General features: G+C 50.6%; 7 protein-coding genes across 7 annotated transcripts; 3 read left to right on the top strand and 4 right to left on the bottom strand.

The window, feature by feature from the left end:
* Nucleotides 1–250: 250 nt before the first annotated feature.
* Nucleotides 251–3,616, top strand: FOBCDRAFT_270503 (high-affinity nickel-transport protein-domain-containing protein; the record flags this gene model as incomplete). Its single annotated transcript, XM_031175361.3, has 3 exons — nucleotides 251–1,022; nucleotides 1,075–1,350; nucleotides 1,959–3,616. 3 exons carry the CDS (start codon nucleotides 251–253, stop codon nucleotides 3,614–3,616), a joined length of 2,706 nt encoding a protein of 901 aa, XP_031046494.3.
* Nucleotides 3,617–5,581: 1,965 nt separating this feature from the next.
* On the top strand, nucleotides 5,582–9,062 carry FOBCDRAFT_316526 (uncharacterized protein). Its single transcript, XM_031175359.3, has 2 exons — nucleotides 5,582–6,214; nucleotides 6,271–9,062. The coding sequence occupies exons 1-2, from the start codon at nucleotides 5,873–5,875 to the stop codon at nucleotides 8,827–8,829; spliced, it is 2,901 nt and encodes a 966-aa protein (XP_031046492.2). The 5' UTR covers nucleotides 5,582–5,872; the 3' UTR covers nucleotides 8,830–9,062.
* Nucleotides 9,063–9,430: 368 nt separating this feature from the next.
* On the top strand, nucleotides 9,431–11,436 carry FOBCDRAFT_316525 (autophagy-related protein 17). Its single transcript, XM_031175358.3, has 2 exons — nucleotides 9,431–10,144; nucleotides 10,195–11,436. Exons 1-2 carry the CDS (start codon nucleotides 9,596–9,598, stop codon nucleotides 11,191–11,193), a joined length of 1,548 nt encoding a protein of 515 aa, XP_031046491.2. The 5' UTR covers nucleotides 9,431–9,595; the 3' UTR covers nucleotides 11,194–11,436.
* A 329-nt stretch (nucleotides 11,437–11,765) lies between these two features.
* FOBCDRAFT_316524 (uncharacterized protein) lies at nucleotides 11,766–12,752 on the bottom strand (the record flags this gene model as incomplete). Its single annotated transcript, XM_031175357.3, has 2 exons — nucleotides 11,766–12,435; nucleotides 12,488–12,752. The coding sequence occupies 2 exons, from the start codon at nucleotides 12,750–12,752 to the stop codon at nucleotides 11,927–11,929; spliced, it is 774 nt and encodes a 257-aa protein (XP_031046490.2). The 3' UTR covers nucleotides 11,766–11,926.
* Nucleotides 12,753–13,810: 1,058 nt separating this feature from the next.
* Nucleotides 13,811–15,634, bottom strand: FOBCDRAFT_248582 (S-adenosyl-L-methionine-dependent methyltransferase; the record flags this gene model as incomplete). Its single annotated transcript, XM_059610859.1, has 3 exons — nucleotides 14,368–15,634; nucleotides 14,259–14,325; nucleotides 13,811–13,945 (listed from the first exon to the last, which is right to left on the bottom strand). Exons 1-3 carry the CDS (start codon nucleotides 15,231–15,233, stop codon nucleotides 13,811–13,813), a joined length of 1,068 nt encoding a protein of 355 aa, XP_059464372.1. The 5' UTR covers nucleotides 15,234–15,634.
* A 650-nt stretch (nucleotides 15,635–16,284) lies between these two features.
* Nucleotides 16,285–17,965, bottom strand: FOBCDRAFT_216704 (uncharacterized protein). The gene has a single exon (XM_031175353.3). It carries the CDS (start codon nucleotides 17,635–17,637, stop codon nucleotides 16,423–16,425), a length of 1,215 nt encoding a protein of 404 aa, XP_031046486.2. The 5' UTR covers nucleotides 17,638–17,965; the 3' UTR covers nucleotides 16,285–16,422.
* Nucleotides 17,966–19,112: 1,147 nt separating this feature from the next.
* On the bottom strand, nucleotides 19,113–23,674 carry FOBCDRAFT_178129 (uncharacterized protein). Its single transcript, XM_031175351.3, has 2 exons — nucleotides 23,503–23,674; nucleotides 19,113–23,443 (listed from the first exon to the last, which is right to left on the bottom strand). Exon 2 carries the CDS (start codon nucleotides 23,208–23,210, stop codon nucleotides 19,356–19,358), a length of 3,855 nt encoding a protein of 1,284 aa, XP_031046484.2. The 5' UTR covers nucleotides 23,211–23,443; nucleotides 23,503–23,674; the 3' UTR covers nucleotides 19,113–19,355.
* Between the last annotated feature and the right edge of the window lie 137 nt (nucleotides 23,675–23,811).

The following is a 23,811-nucleotide window of genomic DNA, read 5'->3' as shown; positions in this document are numbered from 1 at the left end:
TACACTACGGCCCGCCGGCTTCATGACGGCTTTTGATGATGCTAGAACGACGACCTTTGAAGGTCTAGAATGTTTGTGGGCTTGAGAAAATATCAGCCCTTCTTCTCCTCTTCACAGATTCTTCTTTGTGCTTTACTTGTGCTCTCTCGTTGTTGTTTCAGTGAGTCTTTGCCAGTGATTGTTTTGCGGTGAGCTCAACACCATCGTTTGTATCACCACTTGGCTTCCTATTCACCATCTGGCTTTCACAATGTCCCGCTTCACCATACCTCGACTTCAACCCCTCAGCAAACCCAAATTTCTTAATGGGATACCAGACAATAGTATCTTTGTTATAGCGACCCTCATCGCAGTCAATGCCCTGGTATGGATCGCTGCAGGCATTGTTCTGCATTTCCATCCACGCCTCATTTCGCCAGCTGCCCTCTCATACGTCCTTGGTCTTCGCCATGCTTTGGACGCAGACCACATCGCAGCTATTGACCTGATGACACGTCGTCTCATAGCATCAGGGCAGCGCCCTGCGACAGTGGGGACATTCTTCTCATTAGGGCACAGCACCATCGTCATTGTAACATGCATCGTTGTCGCAGCCACGAGTGGCGCTTTGAGGGAAAGGTTCGATGGGTTTCAACACGTGGGAAATATAGTTGGCACTAGTGTCAGTGCCGCATTTCTTATAATTCTCTGTATAGGAAATGGCTGGGTTCTGTATAAGCTCATCCAGCGCTTGCAAGGGATTCTGCAAGAGCGAAGAAATCAGGTCCGACTTGAAGGATTTGTCGAGGAGGAGACGCAGATCCAGGATCATTTTTCTCTGGAAGGAGGAGGCTTCTTGACGCGCGTGTTCAAAAGGTTATTTCGCGTTATTGACCGACCGTGGAAGATGTACCCCCTCGGCGTGGTTTTTGGTCTTGGGTTCGATACAAGCTCAGAGATTGCTATACTGGGGATCGCGAGCATTCAGGCTGTTCAGGGGACGAGTATCTGGCTGATTCTGATCTTTCCTATTCTTTTCACAGGTGAGTGGCGATGTATCTGCATTAGAGTTGGAAGTTTACTCACGCGTGACAGCTGGCATGTGCATGCTTGATACCACAGATGGAGCCCTCATGATGGCCCTGTACACGTCGAAAGCATTCTCAAGAGACGTGGTTGCTATTCTGTATTATTCCATCGTCCTCACAGGAATTACAGTCGTGGTATCAGCTTTCATCGGCATCGTCCAAGTTCTCTCCCTAATACAGAACGTCGCAGACCCTCAGGGGCGATTCTGGGATGGAGTTTCTTCGATTGGCGACCATTTTGACATTGTTGGCGGAAGCATCTGCGGCGTGTTTCTGATCGTAGGTTTGGGTTCAATATTCGTGTATAAACCCTGGAGAAGACACGTCGAGAGGCAACAGGAAAGCTTGATTTAGCATCCGGAGCCCTCCTTGGACGCTCACTCGCCTGCGCCTTCGACTGAGCGTGAAGAGAATGGATGTGTCCACGCACAAAGAATTGTTTAGCTTTTGTGCGTTTTTCCTTTGACTTACGCGATTGGCCGATGGGTTTTATCTCTTCACGGTGACTGGGTAGTTTTGTAGTGTTGTCGCTCCATTCACACTCTAATTGGCAAGTATGAGCTTGTATTCTACGTGAAGGAAGAGGGAGGGACTGCTCAGTACTTTCGAAACGAATAAGTTAGGTATAAGAAAGCACTTGGTCACACTTCTTTTCCCCTTCTTCTTTCTTCTCATCATAGTTTTGGTGAGTTTAGGGTCTTCTCATCATCAGTTTGACGATTTTATGATCAGTGGCTTTGGCACATCCATCGATATCAACATCAACATCGATATCATGGTATCAAAAGCAGCATCTGGTATCACCATCAATCGCTTCTATGAGTGAACGAAGTAAGTAGATGCATTTTCTACCTATGTTCTTCCCGGCCACAACTGACAGCGTTCATTCAGAGTCTCAAGACCCAAAGGGCCAATCGAGTAACGCCGTTGCTTTCATCAACGACGATGACGACGACAAGAACACCCTGAACTTTTCAATAGATTGGGATCTCACCGTGATGCCTCCCTTCCCACAGCAAACCTTCACCAACCCACCGACGTACAGTCGTGAGGAAACTGAACGTCGCCTACAACAAGCTATTGATCTATTCTGGGCCGATGATAGGGCTGCTCAACAGAGCAATGTCTCTACCAACATGCAGAATTCCCTTCAAGTGCAAACGTTTGTAGATCAAGCGGCATCACCCAACACCTCCGCGCCCGAGCAGACTGGATCTTCGGATCATCAACTCGGCGAAGGCGCCTACCTATTTTCAAATGCTCAATTTCCTGCGGATCCCAACGCTGGCAAAGGCCAAGATCAAAAAGAAGAATCTCCTTCGACCAATCAAACAGTCAGTGAACCTGAAAGGGATGACTCTGCTATTGGAGGTTTTCCACCAACCGTCCCCAGGATTTCCAACGACGAAACGAACGGGACTATAAAACCTGAGAGCCCTGTCACTGAAGCCCCTACCCCTACGAACGCAGCACCAACTGTCCAGAACAGACAGCAGGCTAAGACCCCAACAGCTACGGACGCCAGTGTCCCCAAGTCTCCATCTGCTCCGAGTGCCAAACCTAATGTCAAACCTATCCCTCAGGCCAGAGCCCGAGGTGTAAAGAGAGCCAGGGAACCCAAGCCCTCGCCTCGAGCCGCAAAGCGACCTGCCGATAGAAATGGAAATGGCCAGCCCGCGACTAAGAAGGTGAAACCTGAGGAATCCAATGAGGCCAAGGCCAAGCCCCCTCGTTATAGGCCTATTACGCCAAGAATTCCTGTACCTTATCAACAACAGGCATTCTGGTTCCATATGCCAAGCAGAGCTGATTTTCAGTGTTTGAACGATCCTGCTTGGCTTGCTGCTCACCCTCAGGCGGCTTCAATCTGGAATGAGTTGCTTGCTAATCATAGACGGGATCAGTATTATGCTTCTCAGCAGGCGCGGACGGGAATAGATCCTCGTGGCATTGCGTCTTCTCACAACGGAAATATCCCCTGGTCTTCCCCTATGCTACCTCAACAGCAGGCCCGGGTGGGAATGAATCCTCGTGGCATTGCGTCTTCTCACAATGCTAATATCCCCTGGTCTGCCCCTAGGCTACCTCAGCAGCAGCTTGCTAATGAGATGACGATGGGAAGCAGTCCTCCTAGCCCAATGTCTTCTCCTGGCCAGCTTCCCACTGCGACTGAGGGTCCTCTTCCTCACCTGAACATCCCAATGCGTCCAGGACGTCAGGTGCAAAACTCTTGCATAGACGGGGATCCGCTCACAACCGGAGTCACCACGACTCATCCTTCCTTGGGGAATCTTCAGTCTCTGCGCCACCCCGCGATGTATCCGTTGAGCGTCCCCGGGGCATCTGGCTACAACCATGCCTCGGGCAATCATCAAACTGGACCCAGACCTGCAAGTAATCAACCAAACATGTCTGCACAATACAGCTTCGGTCCTCCGTCGGGAGCTGGCCTTCCCCAGTTCAGGACTCCCACGGCAGATGAGCTTCAGCGACGTCGTGCCCATGAGGCGGCCCTTCGAGCGAGGTTCGAGCAGAATGGACGCCGCTAAAGAGCGCCAGTCAGACCTTGGACACCACTTCACAGGTCCAAAATCCTAAGTGACAAAAAGATTTTTAGACAGCCTTAGGATACTTTAGGATAAATTTAGTATCCTCTTTGACTACTTTATTTTCTCAACTGATGTAAGGTCTTAAGTCTTCTGACACCCAGATGAGCGATAAGAAGGCTTGGGTAATTTTGGTGTAAACTAAATGGGTTTTGAATAGTTGTTTTTTTATGGTTAGTGGTTTTGTTATTCCCTTGTACCGCCCCCAACTGCTCTGTCACTGTGGTGCGCGCACTTGTTGAGGCTCTGGCTTACTCTGTTAAAGAGTACATAGTATATCGTCCCTAGAGACGACGAGACAAGGCTCTCGATTGCGGAAATTGATATTGTTTCTCAAGATCGAGAATGCGGGGTAGTCCTTTCGTGAAGCCGGCTTGTATCCTCCAGATGGGTCTTTGACCAGGCTGCATCGTGTCGTGTCAGGGGAAAGAGGACGGATTTGCAGTCTCAGGTCCCCAGTTTCTGAGGCTGATCAACTGAAGGGGCTAGCTAGTGGATTGAAAGAGTCAGATGCGCCCCCCGTTCTCGGAAGCGTTGCCACCCTTGTCGCTCTTAACTAGTGCTAATTTCTGCCTCCTCATAGGTTAATGGTTAATTGCTTATCGCTGGTGGAAATAAAGTACCCCGTGGTACTGATAACACTTTGTTTCTTTTTCCGGACGTCTTTGTTCCAGAAATAAGTCAAAGGTGTACAGGTGATTGAACGAGAAGCATTGTCTCGTTGTTGGGGCTTTGGACACCAACCTCCTGAGTGAAGAGGAAGAATTCATGACCAGTCATTTTGGTTGGTAGCATCACCGCCTTGAAGGCCTCTGGAGAGACAGTATTACGCCCACTGTCAGTCTGTGAGGTGGTCAACGAGTCCCGTCCATGCATGATAATCGCTGCGCCTATCAAGGCTCACTGCAGTCTACAGTGTACAGCCTTGGAGCGGGCGTCCCTGGCGCCCCGCACTGTTTGCCTCGCCAAAGTACCTTAAAGGAGTTGACGGTCTAGGATGGGCCCCCAGGACCCTTACTCACTACTGTGCGTTCTAGGTTGGACCCCTAGAAATCCTGGGGACCCACCGGCCGGGTCAACGACTCGACTCAGGAGTTCTAGCCTCGCTGTTTTGAACGAATCGGATCAAAAGGATTTTCGAAGCCATTACCTATAGCGGATGGCGAAAAGATTATGTACTAGATCTTTGTTTCGAAGATTCGACGGCCCTCTCGTGCTTCGCTTTTTTGTACAGTACAGTACAGCACTACTGGCTTCGTCTGCTTTGTCATCTAGACTCACGGAATCTAATTCTCCTCGGACTGCCCGTCGTCAAAGAAGAATGACATCGGAAAGTGAGGGTGTTCTAGGTGTCAGACACACATGGTTGAGCGTCAAGTCAACACGAAGCCAAGGAGTTAACCCAGCCCCAAGAGAGCGGTCTGGAATCAGCGCGCCAGAAGGGGGAATTGCTCAGCAACCCTGTGCCATGCAACCGGGTTCGAAATCGCGTTTCCGTGAAATTAATAGGGCGCTTGATTGAGCTGGGATGGGACAAGACAAGCACAATGCCTCTCCTCCTGCAGGCCCCGGGTATCGGGGTCCTAGCTCCATACTGTACACTTTTATACTTTCCAGTTCCGGGGATGGACGACCCTTGCTTGTTCTTTGAATCCACACTGTCCGGTGCTCCGTGCATCAAATGGTGCCATTCGATAATGTCTATCGATAGGACAGCCTGTGGGTACTGTACCTCGACAGCTTTGTTTTGCTGGTGAGGAACATGGCGAGCCCTTCCAGTTTCCATCGTTGAAGTTGTACTGTACTGTGCAGGACCGTGTCGTGTCGTGTCGTGTGTCCGTGGACCCTTGGTCTGAGGACTTCGGTTGATGGGTGGTGGCGGAGGACTAGTGCGGCAGTGAATAGTATTCCCATTTCCTTCGCTCGAGTCTTGTCATATATAGACCCTTCTTTTCCTCCGACTTCGGTTTCCTCCTTTTCTTTCTGATTTCCTTCCAGTTCTTAACGGGACATTGGTTCCTTTGCCATATTTCTCATCTCTCTTATTCTCTTGAAGGGTGTACGATCTTATCTTGTGTAGCTCAACAAGATACACCCAACACCCAACACCTTACACCGTAACATCCTCGCTCAAGATAGTAAATCTACTCCTTGGGAGACTATCCTTTCTTTAATTTGCTATACATCACATCCATCACAATGCACGGTTACAGTTCATCAGAAGAGTCCGACGACCCTCGTCGGCCTCGTGCCCAACCTGCCACCACCAACAACAACGACCAGAAGAAGAAGAAAAAGAAGAAGCTCCCGCCTCAAAAGAGTATCAACCGTATCTGGAAGAAGTTCTCCAAGCGCAAGTTTCACAAGGCTCTCGCCGTCCTTCCATTCGACCCCGTGCAACCTCCAGCTACCTACCATTCCAACGAGCTCTTATCGGCTGGTTACGAGCGAGCCGCTGAGGAATGTCGACGCAAGGTTGAGAAGATCATCAAAGAATGCAAGCGAGTGAATATGCGATATCGAGATCCTGGTTGGGATTTGGTGAGTTTGCCGCCTGTTTGTAGTCCGTGTGAATTTGGCGCTAATGCATTTACTAGGATTGGGATCTCAAGTACGAGAAGGGCCACTGCTTGAACAATCTGGGATCACAGAAATTCGAGCTCAACAGGACAACGCTGCTGAGCTCAAAGGCGGCTGTTCCCAAGGCCGTCAAGCGCGTGCACGAGATCTTTGAGAATCCCACCTTCATGAAAGAGGTTAGTGGTGGTGACGTCAAGCAGGGCAGTCTAGGAGACTGCTGGATTATGGCTGGCCTAACGGCTCTGGCCAATGTTCCAGGAGGTCTACAGCGGATCTGCGTTGCCCATGACACAAAGATCGGCATCTACGGCTTTGTCTTTTATCGAGATGGCGAATGGATCTACTCCATCATCGACGATAAACTCTATCTCAAGTCTCCATTGTGGGATTCCCCCTCTATGCAGAGAGATCTTCTGCAGCAGATCGATCGTGAGGATAATGAGAATGTTTATCGCAAGACGTATCAGACTGGCTCCAAGGCTCTTTTCTTCGCGCAGTGCAGAGATCAGAATGAGACTTGGGTTCCTCTCTTCGAGAAGGCCTACGCCAAGGCTCATGGCGACTATGCGTCATTGGCGGGTGGCTGGATTGGTGAGGGTCTCGAAGATCTCTCTGGTGGAGTTACCACTGAGCTCTTGACGTCTGATATTCTCGATATTGATGAGTTCTGGGATAAGGAGATGTCACGAGTCAACGATGAGTTCCTCTTTGGCGCTTCTACTGGTCTTCTTGAGCACGGCTACGGTGAGCGCAATGGCATCTCCGAAGGACACGCCTATGTCGTCATGGAGGCACGTACTCTAAAGTCTGGCCAGCGCTTGGTCAAGCTTCGCAACCCTTGGGGTAAGGTCCGCAAGGGTATCTGGGAGGGAGCTTGGAGTGATGGGTCTAAGGAGTGGACTACCGAAGTGCAGGAGGAGATGGACCACAAGTTCGGTAGCGACTCTGTTTTCTGGATTTCTTACGAGGATCTTATTCGGAAATATTCTCACTTTGACCGCACTCGACTCTTCCGCGATCGCGACTGGCGATGCTGCCAGCGCTGGATTGGTGTTGATGTCCCGTGGAAGGCGGCATACCATGAGAAGTTCCATATCAAGTTAACCCAGGATTCGCCTCTTGTTCTGGTTCTTTCGCAGCTTGATGGTCGGTATTTCAAGGGTCTTCACGGACAGTACTCCTTCCGTCTTCACTTCCGACTTCACTACGAGGACAGCCCCAATGCCGAGGACTACATTGTCCGGTCTCACGGCAACTATCTCATGGAGCGTTCTGTTTCTGTTGAGCTACCTGATCTTCCCGCTGGCAACTATGTCGTTTACCTCAAGGTCACTGGCGAGCGAGACTCCAACGTTCAGTCTGTTGAGCAGGTCGTCAAGCGCGAGGCTGCCGACAGGACTGAGAATGAGAAGCTTGCTCAGGTTGGCTACGCATATGATCTAGCTCACAGCAAGGCTTGGGACCACATGGACAAGGTTACCAAGCTTCGCCAGAAGAAGGATCAGAAAAAGGCTTCTGCCAGTCGCCAGAAGGAGCGTCGCCGCATGTGGGAGAAGCGCTCTACCAACCGCGATGTCACCAAGCAACAGACCAAGAAGAACGCGGACAAGAGAAAGCGCCGTCGCGCAGAGTGGGAGGCTGAGCAGAACCGTCTTGATGAGGAGTTCAACGCCAAGGTCAAGGCTGAGCGCGAGCAGATGAAGAAGGAGAGGCTCGCTAAGGCTGAGGCTGAGAAGGCTGCTGAGGCTGAGAAGAGGGCTCAAGAGGCTGATGATGAGGCTTTGAGCAAGAAGACTGAGGAGATCAAGATTTCAGAGGACAAGGATGAGCCTGTTGTCGTTGATGAGCATCACAAGGATCATGACGATGCGGTTATTTCTGTCTCGACTGGATCACCTCACTTGACTCCCAAGTCCATGGACTCTACAGCTGAGGGTGCTGAAGAGAAGCAGGAAGTCCCACCAGTCAGTGGAGGACCTCCCGCTCCTATTGAGGAAGAGGAGCCTCTTCCCATCCGCCCTCGACCTGCCTACGATTCTGCAGGCGAGTCATCCGACTCCCCTGTTGAAGACTGGGAAGCCCTCTACAGCAGCGACGACATGGTCCGCAAGCCTCGTCTCACACAAGCCAACCAAACCGCCGCCCAAGACGACTACGACTCCGAGGAGGAAAAGATGCCTGAGCCCTGGAATGCCATCTGCATCGTCGGCGTGCGCGTCTACTCCAAGGACGAGAACCTCGAGCTGCGCACCGTCATGGAAGGCGGTGAGCTTCTAGAGGGCGGCATGGGTCCCAAGGGCGCCGCAGATCTCGACAACGCTCAGTCCAACGCGGGCGGTGGACGAGCCGACGACAAGGATGCTTCCAAGACGAAGCAAGATGACGACAGGTCGTTTCCCCCCGTCATCCGCAAAGATGGAAAATACGTGGAAGATGAAACTACCTCCGGAGAGAAGTATTCTTCTATTCAGAGCTATTTCCACATTGACTCTGCTTTTACAACGAGGGTTAATTCTCCAGCACCGACGCCTTATGAGCATGATCGGAGGCTGGAGTTCCCTGCTGCTAGCCGATAAGGCTTGAGATTAAGGAATTTTGTTTAAGAGCGTATTAGAGATTCTAGAATGATCATGACTCGAGGGTATACGGTATCGAGACGAATTAGATCATAGGTTAATATTTGATGTTTTGGGAATAGGATGGATTGAGGATAGGCGCAGGTGTTGGGATTCTTTCAGGAACGATGAGATGAACTTTTTAGCAAAGATATCAAGAATGTTTTTGAACAATGAATCGCAATTACAAACAACAGTTGTTTTCTGCACAATCTTGAATGATACCATTTTGAGTTGATTGATGTGAGACTTGCGACAAAGTAACACAAATGGCGGCATCAGCCTTTCCACGTGCAAACAAAACAAACAGGAATTGAAATTCCACGTTCCAGGTCGCAAACAGACTGCCAAACTGCAGGTCCTGAGACACATGAGACAGCCTATAGCAATGCGCTAAACGTGCCTAGACGGGCCAGGTTAGTCCCTGGAATCACGAGTCAGCTCCTGTAACCGAGCTTTTTTAGGAGGCGTCAGCTGCCTAGACTGTGTGGAGCCTAGGCACCTTCATGGAAAGTGGGTGCGATAACGGAAGCTTAGCTTATCGCACCCAAGTTCCGTCATCGTTCAAGCTCTCCCCGTCCCGTCCGTCGTCTCTCTATCTTAACTTTCTTCCCTTTCATCTCGTGTAATTATTACCTTATTTTTCTTGTATCATCTATCACCATCGCTCCCATCATGTAGTCATGGGTGAATACTAGTATCTAACATTACCTACATCACATTCATCATGGCTTCTTCTTCTTCTAAAAGCTCTTTGCGCCGTAGTCATGGCGACTCATCCGGAGCCTCGTCTGGACATTCGCATCCACGATCAGCGACACAATCTCGACTTTCTACCGCGCCGTTTATCGATATCGATACTCTCGTTAACCACCTCCTCGTCGCAAAACGATCGCTTTCTTCTATGACTCTTGTTCTTCGTGCGAATGAGATCGCGAATGATGCTAGGCAGTCACATGATGATGTATCCATCCTAGCTGCGCAAGCGGGCTTCTTACGAACTTCTATACTGGATCAGACGGCGATACTTGTGAGAACAAGGAGGAGCTTGCAGAGCACTTACGAATGGGGAAAGAAGGACTTCCGAAAGCTGGTCAAGTCGATGGACTTGGTCGACGGACAGCTTGATCATACTATGGAGATGCTGCGCGGGACTGGGGTTGAGAGTGTTTTTAGACCTCAGGGTGAAGAGAGACGAAGTCTTCTTGATTTTATCGATGAAGGAGGCGTGGATGGAGTGCGCGAGGCGATGAAGCAAAGCATCCAGGAGCTACAGGTAAGCTACCCAGCAAAAGGCATCGCCAATCATGCGCTGACACCGACTAGGCTATTCAGCAATCTTTTGATGGAGATCTACTCCGTTTTGATAACGACATCCGGAATCTAAAGAAGGTGGTGGCCGATACGCCCAGCATACAGGATATACCACAGGGCAATAATCCATCGGCCGGCGAGATCCTCGAGAGTCTAGTCGACCATTCAGCCAACATGGCTCAGCTCCTCGCATCGCTGACCCATCACTTCGACATGTGCGTCACCGCGATCCGAACGACCGAAGGCGGCGTAGCTCTCGCTCGCCGTAGAGCTGCCGAGGCCACACAGTCCCAAGGAAACGACGGGGTCTCCATTTCAGGCGTCATCGCCGAACAAGAGTCTAATGTGTCTGACCTCGAACCCAAAACGGCGAAAGACCGAGCTGAGATGTTAAAAGTCGTCGTGCAAGACGCACGCGAGGTTGACGACGTGGTGCAGGAAATACAAGAGCGCCTCACGGCAATGGAGCAGGATTACACAGTGCTGCAGGAACAGCATGATATCTCAAAACAAGCCTACACAGGCATGCTACAAGCGTACGCTATTTTGGGCGATATCGGCGATCGACTCGCTGATTACCTCGCGGCCGAGGGAGACTTTAAAACACGATGGGATATGGAGAAGGAGAGCGTATTCGCCAAATTACAAGAGATGCAGCAACTCAAAGACTTCTACGAACGCTACGCGAGTGCGTACGACAGTCTGATTCTCGAAGTCGAGCGCCGTCGCGCAGTAGACGATCGTGTGCGCAGCATCTGGCGCAAAGCACAAGAAAACGTAGACAAGCTCCTCGAAACAGATCGCGTATCGCGCGAGGCGTTCCGGCAGGATGTAGGGGAGTTTCTGCCGACGGATCTATGGGCGGGTATGCAGGGTTCTGCGAAGAAGTGGACTGTTGTGAAGGAGGGTGGGGATGAGGGTGATGGAGAGGTGCAGCCGCTGAGGAGGAGTGTTATTGAGGCGGCGAAGGAGAGACTTGCGAGGGCTGGGGAGAGGCGGGGAGTGAGATAAGAGTGACACTTAGATATGTACGATTGGTATTGATAGCTGGGATGGCGTTTTGGATAGGGTGGTTATCTGGAATTGGGAATAATACTCCACATATTGCTCTTGCTCAAAGTCTGGATTCACCTGATGGCTGTGGTGTTCTGGTGAGATGTAGCAAGACAACGCAATAACTACTTGTATTCCTTTCTATACGGGTACTTAGGGAGATGTTAGGGTGCCTTGATCAATAATCATTCTCGTTTTCAAACGTTAGACACTTGTGACGGCTCAACGGCAGCTAATCTTAGTTGCAGCTACACATAAGACGTTGTCTCGAGGCGTGTTGCTTTAATACTAAATACCTGCATTTGTGATATCCGGGTTATCTCCATGAATGCGTGCACGAGCCACAGCTAAAAGTCGACTGTCTTTGTAATTTGTAGCCTGTACGTAGAGCTTGGCTTAGGCATTATGGATATCAGTCTGATGATTGATGCGGGTGTTTATTCATCTTAGGTCGCCTGACCACAAGATGCTTTTATCGCGATTCACTTAAAATACAACTATAAGTCCTTATAACAAAATAAATTAATGAGGGCTATGCTAAGATCTTAAAATGCTATGCAGTTATTTTCGTAGGAATCGTGATAAGTTGAGATTCCGATACTCCATCCATGTTACTGTCATTATTCCGGCCGTTTCTCGTTACACACATAAACTCCCAAAAAGAGAACAATTTACTCCGTGATCAACCCCTTCATTTCAAGTCTTCATTTGGACTGTTGAAACAGTCTCCAGAGCTGCATGCAGTATCTGAGTCAAGATCATCAGGCTTGATGGACGACAGAAACTCCGTCACTGAGCTCATGATTAAGACTTGGAGGTTATCTTCATTTGTAGGAACCATGTCTGAGAAGACGGGGCTCAGCTTGTGATACATGTCTGAGGCGGTACCTGGGTTGATGGTGACGATGTTGCTGAGGACATCTGCGAGCATGTGAGTTGCTCGAGACATGGAGCGAGCTCCTGTTCCTCCTAGTGTGGTGACGGAGTCTTTGACTGTGTTGTGCAGCTTCTCTGTCATGATGTAGACATGATTGAGGAGAGTTTTACTATCGTCTCGGGAGAGATCAAGAGTTGGAGTCCTGTCCATAGTAGAGACTGTTCGGGAGAGTGTTGCTCTGATGCTGTTCATCTTGCGAACGACTTTATGCACAGCCTCGTCTTTCGACAATCTGTCGTCCTTCGTTGCCTCTATAACATCTCCTGTGGTCATCTGTTAGCAAAGGGAAAGTGACAGTGGGTATGTTGTTCGTACCGATATCGTCACACTTGGTCTTGATCTTCCCAGCAACGCGATCTACCAAGCTGACCAAGCTCAAACCCTTGCGGCTGATTGAGCGCTTGATGCGTGACTTGGGCGCTTTGCTCGAAGAAGTGGCAGTGACGCTTATGCGAGGCGTAGCATAGTCCGGTAGACGGCGAGCTACAAGTGTCTCATCTCTAACGATGACGGTCTTAGACAGGGGAGCAGCCAAGACACCAGTGAAGAGTGTCACTATGAGGAAGATTGTCAACTTCATGATGAACAGAGTAAACTAATATTCTCGAAGAAGAAGAAACATAGAACTAAAGAGAGGAGGGATAAGAAGCAGAGCTGCCAGAGCTGAGGAGACCTTGGCACAGAGAGGACATCACATCCTTATACTCCCGGGGACAAGCTTCAAGGCCTGGCTTGCACCCATCAACAGTACATCATCGAACGCCGATCTTATCCCCTTTCTACACGAGATCACAAAGCTTAACACGGGAGGATCTGTAAGTTCCTGAGGTAAAACCTTAGATTGAGCTGCAACATTCCCCCTGCGTTGGCGGGGGAAGAAAAACATCACACCACAAGTCGCCGATGTTTTTTCTATCCCCATCGAGCCTACCCCTCGTTCAGAAAAGCTTGTTGGTAGATCAGAGATTTTGGTTTAACGCATCCTGGTCATATTAGTATTGAATGAGAAGATGGCGATCGCTGCGGGTGATCAACATGGCTAGAGATCTGGTTTGATGTTGACCCTTGCTGAGAAGGAGTCTGGGCTGAAGAGCATGAACGCAGCATTTCAAATCGGTTACGACTGAGACTCTGGGAATATCTGTTATAACATCATATTAATTCAGCTTGGTGAGTCTGCTGAAGATTGTGATCGCAGTGTCACCAAGTCCATCTCCCTCCGCTCCGAAAGCATCTGAGCTGAACCAGATCTCCTTTCCACTCTATCATTTGCCAAGTCCCATCAATCCCCCACTACCAGCGACAGATAACCGTCTTTTTACATTACCATCCCCATCCCAAATCGCAGATCTGAAAAAGCCAACTACCGGATTAGTTCCCACCCAGCCGATAAGCTTCTCCTTGAGACAGCCAACATTCCTCCCTTGTCATATTCCCCCTAGCTCCCCTGCACTTATGATCGTTTCAGGCATTTCGTGTTCGGCCGCCATAGTTTATATTTGAATCATAGATCTCGGTTGTCTCGGCAGGAAGTGACCTGTCAATCAGTTGATCAAGATGAGGCTTGATATAAAGGGCTGCTTTTGGTATGGTGGGCGGGAAGTGAGAAGCCACCCATCTGTCGTTTACAAAAGAAGTTTAGATTTCTTGATAGACGGGAATTAGGTACAGCTTAACTTTGACGGCAATATGGATTTCGGGGTTTGGTCGTATCGGCATGTTCATGTCCCTGTGGGGCAAGGATGAGGCTGAAGACGAGTGTTGGACTGATATCTAGCATCGCGAGCTAATCTCCTGCGTCAAGCAGTCTTCAGTTGCTCTGCAGAGAGCATAGTCTACTGTTGTCCTCCTCTTCTGATGGGCTTTCGAAAAGATAGCCGTCCCTGCCCCTATCACCTTGATGCCGGCCAAGATGTCTCAACGGAGTTGTGCATCAGAGGAGCAGATCTCTTCAATCCTACCCTCGAAGTCGCCTAGTTCGTCGTTGTCTCATTACCAAAGGGTTTCCGTCCGTATACAACCGTCCTATAAATCGTCAGCAAACCCACATCCGCTCCTCTGATCAGGGCCCAACTCACGTCTCAACCCATGCACATGTACTCTTATCCCTCATCTCCTTACGAAACAGCCCCAGCAGCACTTCAACCTCCTCTCTATACCACCCCAGCAGATCCATGAGCAGCAAATTCGCATACCCTTCAACACTCTGCTCCAGAGCCTCTAGGAACAGTTCTCCTGCTCGTTTCAGTTTCTGATCGCTGGGCCACAAGTGCATGGGCGCCTTGATCTTCTTTTCCACGATGTCGACGAAGCCTGCTGCTTTGAGATTATCGCGCATCGTGTGCCCTTTGCAGATGTCGAATGAACGGCCCATTTTCTGGCCCGCGCGGTAGAATGCGTCTGCCCAGACGTTGAAGACGTGGTCGGGGGGCAGTTTGACGTGATCGGACTGAAGCTTGACGTCCATTTCTAGATCTTGGATCCAGCCTCCCGGTGCAAGGTGTGTATATGCCTTGCTGTATAGATCGACCCAGTCGGGAACACTGCCATACATGGCGCGGATGTGGATAAAGTCGAAATGGTCCTCAGGCCACGTCCAGTCGAGCAGACAATCGTCAATGACGAACTTGACGTTTGGAGGAACTACGGCTGGCTGGATAGGACTTAGATCTGTGCCTGTGACTTCAGCCTCTGGGTGCTCATCTCCAAAGTCAATCGCCCAAATCCCCGTGCCCGTGCCGATATCCAGCACACGTTTCGGTTCTTCAACAGGCGCAAGGAACAATTTCTCGCCGAGAGTAAAGAACAGTCCGACATGCGTGAGATCCAGACCATAATTCTGCTGCGCATCATTAGGCGCCCAATACTCCGTCGACTGAATATTCTCATACGTCCTCCCATAGCGCCTTCGGTACGCAAGAATACTGCTCGTTATCGACACCGTCGACATATCGCCAGAAATCGACTCGCCATCCTCATCATCAATCAAATCAGCCAGAATCGGCTCGTTTGGTTCGGTTTCCGGCAACGCGGACTCGGAATGCACGACAGGTGGCCTCATTGTGTTGGTGGCTTGCTCAACGCAGGTTTTTCCGCTGCCGGTAGAGTTAACTTGAGTTAGATTAGAAGAAGAAGGAGAAAAAATAACTCAATCTTCAGCGGTTGGGCGCTGTTTGGTCTTTTACGTATCATGCAGCGATTACCGAACTATGCAGTAATGATCCTCTATGCCCCGCAGGGATCTGTGTCTGAGACAAGATGATGTGTCTCATTTTCGGAAGCACGATGAAGTGTTCGTCACAGGGATTATCAGAGACACACATATAGCTGAGATAAGTAATCACTAGCTGTAAGGTACAGTATTGATGTCATGAAATGATGTAAGTTGGGTTGAAGGTATCCGCATCATGGATCGAAGACTACTTCGTCATGACTCTAAACGCGATCTTCTAGGTAATCATTTAGTCCTCTGAGGGCTAAAAACGGGCACTCGGAACAGAGGCTTAGCTGAAAAATCCCCAGAGCAATGTTACCAGGCAGCAGTCTCGGTTTTCTTCCAATCTTTGTTGAATGCTTGAGCCACTCCAATCAGATGGAGGAAATGCCTAGGCGGTGCATACGCCACACAACACCAAGAAAGCTCACGATTACACTACAGCAATGCCAAGACCGGAGTCAAGTTTCCCTGCGACCAATTGGCTGGATGCAAAATAGCAGCAGGCTGGCAAGAGTAAGCAGTTATGAGAGGGATACTCGTGCTTAGCACAAGCATTCCTTTCCCCCTTGGAAGGATTGGAAGCAAAAGTAAATATCGCGTGCATTAATAGCCTCGATTAGTTATTATAGTCTAAAGTAAGCGGCATTATAACAATTGTAACAATGCCAAAAGACCGCGGGTTTATATCTAACCTTTAGCCAAAATCACGACAGCTGTATCAGCTAAAGAGCTTCTGGGTAGCGCTCAGCCTAAGACCCTCGGAGTTGAGCTCAGGTGCCTCAGCCCCATACCGGGCCGCGAGAATTGCCTATTCAGGCAATGCACTCAGAACCTCCACTACTTCATCACCAGCTTAATTGTTGAACATAAAACTTCACTGAAAAGGGCGAAATAGTTCCTCAAATATCTCACATTGAATACCCCCACAGGAGGCTACCCATAAGTAAATATCTACGTCAAAATGAATAATATATACCCCTTCCAAGAAAACAAACAACATCCCCAAGAAGCTGTACACACACATCACTTACACTCAAGCAGTGCAAGCAGGAGCGTCAGCAGTGACGGTGACGTAGTGGGTCTCAGCAGCAACAGTAACATATGAAGTCACGACAGTGTTGCTGCCAGCATTGTTGTTGTTGCTGCCGGCATTGCCATAGTTGCTGTTGCTACCAGCGTTGTTGTTGGAGCCCTTGGAGCCGGATCCAGTCTTGTCAGATGAGCTCTTTCCAGTGGGCTTAGGCACGGGGTAAGCGTTGCTCTGAGTCTTAGTAACTGCGGCGGTGTTAGCGGCTGCGGAGATTCCTTGGGCCGTGTTGCTGGGTGTCGCGGGTTGGGTGTCGTACTCATCACCATCGTCGGCAGGGCACTCCTCATCATCACCGGTCTCGGGCTCCTCATCCTCGTCACAGTCCTCGTCATCACCAGTCTCAGCGGCAGCAGAGGGGGTAGGCTCGTCCTCGTCATCGCAGTCCTCGTCGTCGCCGGCGTCGGGGGCAGCGGCGGTGGGCTCGGGAACGGCGGTGGTCACGCTCTCGAAGACGGGGCCGAGGGCGGAAGAAGTAACAGCGACGGCCTCGAGGGTGGTGGCGGGCTTCTCAGCGGCAGGGGCGGAGGTAGCGACGGGGGCAGCAGAGGCAGCGGAAGAAGGCTTGGTGGAACCAGATCCGGAGCCGGAGCCGGAGCCAGCGCCGACGACAAAGTCAACGCAAGACTCGTAGGTCTGGTCGATATCAGGAGCATCCCAGAACCACTGGAGAACACAGTCTCCAGCCTTGGTGCACTCACCACCCAGGCTCTCAGGAAGAGTGACGCTGAAGGCAGTGTTGTTGGGGTTGAGACCAGCGTTGGCAGCATAGTTCTCAAACTCGATAAGAGGCTCTCCGATCATCTTATCAGTGGAGGTCTTGACAACGGAGACGTTGGCGTAACCGGTGTGAGGAGCAGCAATGTTGACGTCAAAGTCAATCTTCTCACCGAGCTTGTAGCTCTGGACATTGTCCTTGTTGTCGTCGAACTGGAAGCCCTTGCACAGCCAGAGGTTGCAGTCCTTGGCGTCAAAGTTGGATCCGACGACCTGCTTGATGCCCTGGACGTTGCCGTTGATGTCGGCGCTCTGCTGGTAGAAGGGCTGCTCGCCGCAAGCAGCCTTGAAGGCGTTGCCGGGCTTGCGGGGAGGAGGAGACTTGACGAAGCCGTGGGCGGCGACGAGGGGAAGAAGAGTAAGAAGGGCGGCGGCGTTCTTCATTTTGGCGGTAGATAAGTTTTAAATTTGGGTAGAATTTGAAGAAGTTGCTTCGTGAGAGTCTCTAGGACCAGATGTAAAGTTGTAAAGAGTGGTTGTTTGAATTGAACGGCCGTCAAGGCTCTGAACGAAAGTGAATGTTGGAATGAAAGTGAAGTACAAAAAAGTACAAGAAAAAAGAATGGCGAATCTGGTCCTTCGAGGTCCGTGAAAGAATAGAGGTTGAGAAGAGAGGGAGAAGTGATCGAAGTGAGGGTTGATCAAGTTGGATATATACTCAAAACTACCCTCGGCGGATGACTTCTACACAGGGTTTAGCGATGGGGATCTGATACTCGGCGTCTGAGGCGAGGCGGTGGACCGTGGGCCTCGCTCCGTAGTCAATCTCGTTGATGTTGGTGATCCTTGTCGTTGGTTGTAAGTCAGACGGGGGTTAGTTGACGGCGGCTGTGAGTTGATGCTGGGGTTTAGACTACAAGCGCCGGTCTAGAATAAAGCAGATCATGTTACTCTACGACCTTATTCTTTATTCTCCAGTCTATTTCTATCATTCAAGCCAAAATCACATCTGCTATGATTCTCTGTTCATACAAACATGTTTAGTTTCCCATCAAACATGTCACTCATCCCGTTTCGTCGCTCTCCAAACCAAACACTTTGCGGCTCGTCCGTCTCCCTTTCTAAGCGATCAGTCCCCCATGTCTTACACCGTCGCCAAGGCCCGACTTCACCGGAATTCGAATCTGCCAGAAGACAATTCGTCCGGCCTGTTCAACCGCTCTCAGGTCTTCCCCACTGTATCTATCAACCCCTTGTCAGGGCCTGTTTGGAGCCAGCGCAAGGGGCGCTAAGATCATTGGTGGAACATCCAACGGCTGTGTTTGAGCCTCAAGATGGAATGATAGAAAATGTCTTGAACCGCCGAGATTAATTAATAGCATTCTTCGGGGCTTGTCGCTAGTTCGCAATCACCACTTACTCGTATTCTTCACACAGCGCGAACACAGTATTCTCAAGATGTAGATGATCAATTACTTATCTTGTATACAGATATTTCGCGTTCAATACGACGATTTAGTGGCTTCAGCACTAACATCAAGCATAACATCATCGCCAAAGCATAACGAACCCCTGTAAAGTGGATCAGCCCAGCCCTGTATCCCCCTCCAAACAAACGCTTCTCATCCACGGAAAAACTCTCCCCAAAAACTTCGAAACCCGTCTCCGACAAACACCAAGTCCCTTGTTTCAGGATGGCATGCGGCCAAGGAACGCCCGCCTGCCTATGCATAATTATAAACATCGTCTATTCTTCCGCCTACGATTAATTAGTCCTTGACAAGCCGGAATTCGGCAGACAGGCCTGAATAGACGAAGTGCCCCTCGACAGGCTGGCAAGGTACATGATTCTTGTATTTTCGGATTCAGGGGCATGTCACTGCGGAAGAGTGTAGATGAACTTTTAATCAACTCGAGACGATTTAAGAGATCTTTCGTCAATTCATCAGTTTAACAAACTCATTAATGCTTCTTCATCACGGCATTGCAGTTCATCCCTTCCCCCACGTGGTGAAACATGCAACCAAACACTATTCATTTTCCATCCCAACATCTCGTGATCCGACCCATGATCATGATCCGATCAAGCAAACAAACACGATAAGAAATTCCTGAGATCATAAATCTAGATACGAATTTTGTTTTACGCCATGCATAAACATTTAAATTGGCTCATCACGAGGCTCAATAAGAACCTCATTAACAGCAACATGCGGCGGCTGACACACAGCATACACAATAGCGCTAGCAACCTCTTCAGGCTTGAGAACCTCGGCACCCGTAGGCTCACCGTACTTCTTCAGCGCCTCCTGGTCGGTCGACATCCCCAGCAGGTCCGTCGCCACATTTCCAGGTTGCACGGCCGTGACCCGTAGACCAGAGCCTGCGGTCTCCAAGCGCAGGGCCTGGAGCGTCGCTTCGACGAAGAATTTACTCGCGGAGTAGACGCCCAGACCTGGGAAGACCTTGCGGCCTGCGTCGGAGGAGATAGCCACAATGTGGCCTGCTCCACGGGATAACATGCCTGGGACTGTGGATGACAGGCAGTGCAGAAGACCCTTGCAGTTGACGTCGACGGTGCGCTCCCACTCGTCGGTCTGGTTATTCGCCATCATGGTGAAGTACATCACACCCGCGCAACTAACAAGGATATCGACCGGTCCAAGCTGTTCAGTAGCCTCTTTCATGAGCGACTCCACCTGAGCCTTATTCGTGACATCCGTCTTGTGAATAAGAACTTTACCACCGTAGACGCTGATCTTCTTCTTGACGCCTTCAAGGGCTTCAGTTCGACGAGCAGCGACTGCAACATGTGCGCCTTCTTTGGCGAGACCAGCTGCTACTGCGGCGCCGATTCCGGAAGATGCACCTGTTACGACAGCGACTTTTCCTGCGAGACGGCCCTTACGGCACTTTTTGGCGACGCCGTTGACTTGTTCGCGGCGGGGAGGGCGGGAGAGCCAACCGCGGGCGTAGAAGTGTCGCATGTAGATCTCGAGAAGACCGTCGTTCATCTTGGGACGGGGGACGTCGTACTTGTCGAGTGTAGGCTGTGTCTTGCCGTCTTTGAGAACGATGACTGACTTGAGGACTTCGACGCTGGGCATACCACCGCGGAGAATGTCGACTGTGAAAGGATCGTCGCCGGTCTTTCTGTTACCGCGCTTCTCCCACCATAGAGCAACCCAGTCGTCCCATGGTAGAGTCTCGGTAGGGTAGCCCAGCTTGGCTAGGGATGCAAACAATTCTCCGGAGGGAACGGGAGCAGGGTCGCCGAGATGATACATGGTCTGCTCGGTGTCGTTGGTGTGGTTTGCGAGAGTGACGATGGCGTCGCTGACAAAGTCCACGGGGGTCATCTCGATATACCAGCCCTCAACATCAGGAGCACGGCCAAGTTGAAGAGACTCAACGAGAATAGCATTGATCAAATCCCAAGCGTTGGTTGAGCCAGAGACACTGTGACCAGAGATAGTTCCAGGGCGGTATACACGCACGGGAATACCACGACGGCTAGCTTCGTTGACGAGCTTCTCAGCAACCCACTTGGTCTGACCATAGCCATCCAACAACTTAGTAGGAACATCATCCACATCGATGACAGTGTCCTCACACCACCCGGTATGTGAAGGTGGAAGCACGCCGTTAGTAGAAACATGGTGAACAGTAGCACCGCTGCGGCCAGCAAGACGAAGAATCTCACGTGTACCCATAACATTGGCGTTTCGCAGCGCAGCATAAGGATAGACCAGGTTAACGGTAGCAGCAGCGTGAACAATGACCTGCACACGAGTAGCCAGCTCATCAAAGACATCAGGAGCAAGACCCAGACGCTTTCGGGTAAGTGTACCAGGCAGGATCTCAATACGCTCCAGGAGATAATCCTCCCAAAGTCCAAGGTCGATCAAGTTCTTTCGGATACGAGCCATACCAGCGGGTGCACAGTCTTCGACAGGTTCAGGGAATCGCACGAGACAAATAATCTGTGCGTCTGTAGAATCGACCAAGTTCTTGAGGAGGAAAGCACCAAGGTAGCCAGTAACACCAGTGAGGAGAATAGTCTCAGCATCTCTAAGCGCACGCATGGGGGTACCGTTACCCTGGATATCTTCAGGAAGCACAGAGTCTGCGCGAAGAACAGCGGGGAGATCAGCCTGCACCGCAGCAGTGTGACCGTCGCGAGCAGCCTTGATAGCTGAAACATGTCCCTCAAGAGTCGGTGTTCCAGCAAGAGGAGCCAGAGGGACAGGAAAGCCAAAGGTCTTGGTAAGTCGGCCAGCAAGGTCAGCGAGAGCCAGCGAATGACCGCCCAGGTCGAAAAAGTCGTGCTTCGGTGTGATGACGCTAGCGGGCATGTTAAGCGACGCAGCCCATAACTGAATAACGGTCTCAGTCTTGACCTTGATGTTATGCTCCTTCTTCTTCTTCTGCGCAGGCCTAGGTGATCTCGGAGATGGTGGCGCGGGCAGAGCCTTGAGATCGACCTTTCCAGAAACGCCATGTGTAGGGAGCTCTTCTAGCTCAACCCAAACTGAGGGAATCATGTAGTGGGCGAGATGGTCGGTAAGAGCACGTCGAGCGACGGGACTGTAGCCATATTCATCGACGAGAGGAATGGTTCGATCTCTAGTCTCGCCCTTCTCACGAACGATGTAAGCAACAATTTGTCTCTCCAGGCCTTCACCGTGAGCTACAACCGCACAGTCACGAACGGCGAGATGCTTTCGGATGGCGCTCTCAACGGCTCCGGGCTGGACAGTGTAGCCACGAGTCTTAATCATGCCGCCAACTCGGCCAGTGATCTCCAAGAGCCCATTAGGAAGGATACGAGCCAAATCACCAGTTCGGTACATTCGCGCGTCCTTGTCTCCAGCGAAAGGATCCGGCTGGAATGCCTTGGCTGTTGTTTCTGGCAGATTGAGATATCCTCGTGCTAGAAGCTTACCACCAACGTAAAGCTCGCCGCTATCACCTTGGTTGACTCTGTTACCTGCCTCGTCCAGAACATAGGTGTGCTCAGGGTCTGTTGGAGGACCAACAGGGCACACTCGTGTGTCAAAGTCAACAAAGGTTCTGATATCTCCAACAGCAGTCTCGTGAGTCTCGCAAGCACTATAGACGTTGAGAAGCCGTGTCTCGGGAAGAGCATCCATCGCACGGCGCACAAGATCTGTAGTGACCACCTCACCGTTCAGCCACAGCGACCGAAGGTGAGGAAGCTGCTCGCCCAGCTTGGGATGCCGAGACAGAACTGTCGCCAAAAGTGTAGGAGTCATGAGGGTATCGGTAATTCGCCATTGCGAGAGAAGCTCGACAAGAGCAACAGGATCGTAGCTGGCGTGGTCAGGAATAGCGACAGTTGTGGCACCCCGAATCAGAGGTCGAAGCATCTCCCAAATGAAGAATACATTACATGCCACCCTATCACCAGGCTTGAGATCGCTGACAGCAAATCTCAGATCGTAGGAGCGAACTGCCGCCCTGTGGGGATTCATAATACCCTTGGGCTTTCCCGTCGTACCAGAAGAGTACGACACAAACAGTAAACGCTCCACATCATCATCCTCTGGCAGCGATCTCCTCTCATCCAGATGAGGCGAAATCTCTCCCCTAGCCAACTTGTCGGGACTATCGACAACAATAACCGGAGTTTCAGAGGTGAGATTGCCCGAGTACTCAGACTGAGTGAGAATGACAGTTGGTTTCGCATCTTCAATGACATCTCGCAAGAGGCCAGCAGGGTACGCAACCTCAAGCACCAAGAACGCACCACCAGCTCTGAGGGTAGCGAGAGCGGCGATAACGTAGTCTGCGCTTCTGCCCATGAGGACACCGACTAGATCATCGCGGCCAACACCGTAGTCACGCAATCGCTCGGCTAGCGCCCATGTTTCTCTGTCGAGCTCTGCGTATGTGAGGGATCTCTTCTCATCCTCAAGGGCCACTGCGTCTGGAGTTGCTTGGGCCTGCTGCTCGAAGAGAGCAGCGAGATCCTTGTTGACATCGATAATTGACATGATGCCAGGTGAGATTGTGTGATTGTGAATGGGAGGAGGGAGGGAGAGAGTGAGGTAGGTAGTTGTGCTGGAGGTAGAGATGAGATGAAGCGGTGGGTGGGTCACGCGACCACTGGGCTAAAAGAGATGTCGGTGACGGGTCCGGTAATGTCTGTCTATCCCCAACAATTGCCTCCCACGTACATACAGTACAGTTCGTATAGTACGGAGTAGATGATAACCTTTTCTGGGGGCTCGGCAACGTTAGTCTGTGATCCCCAAGCGAGGTGTCGTTGCTATCTCTTGCTCTTACTCTTGTAACAGTAGACACTTTTCAAGCTGCCATAACCCAAAGGTTTGTGGGGTTGAAAAACGCCAGCAAAATAACACCTAGCTGTCGTGCTACAACACCGGTCAAGGTCAATCGAAGATAAGAATAAATAATAAAGAAGATAAAGATACAGAAGTATGGTGACCAAGTCTCTAGGTTCTTAAAAAGAAGCCACTTGGAAGCAAGGAGTAGTTAGCATTTTATTCACAATACGGAGTACCAGTGCCTCAATCACTTTCAGGGCGGGTGCCAATTGACATGCCCCCCCACGTAGCCCATGATTGGACTGCC

Source organism: Fusarium oxysporum, chromosome III (genome assembly GCF_013085055.1).
Source record: "Fusarium oxysporum Fo47 chromosome III, complete sequence".
NCBI lineage: Eukaryota > Fungi > Ascomycota > Sordariomycetes > Hypocreales > Nectriaceae > Fusarium > Fusarium oxysporum.
The sequence above is the reverse complement of the archived record's forward strand: the minus strand, read 5'-3'. Positions and strand labels throughout refer to the sequence as shown.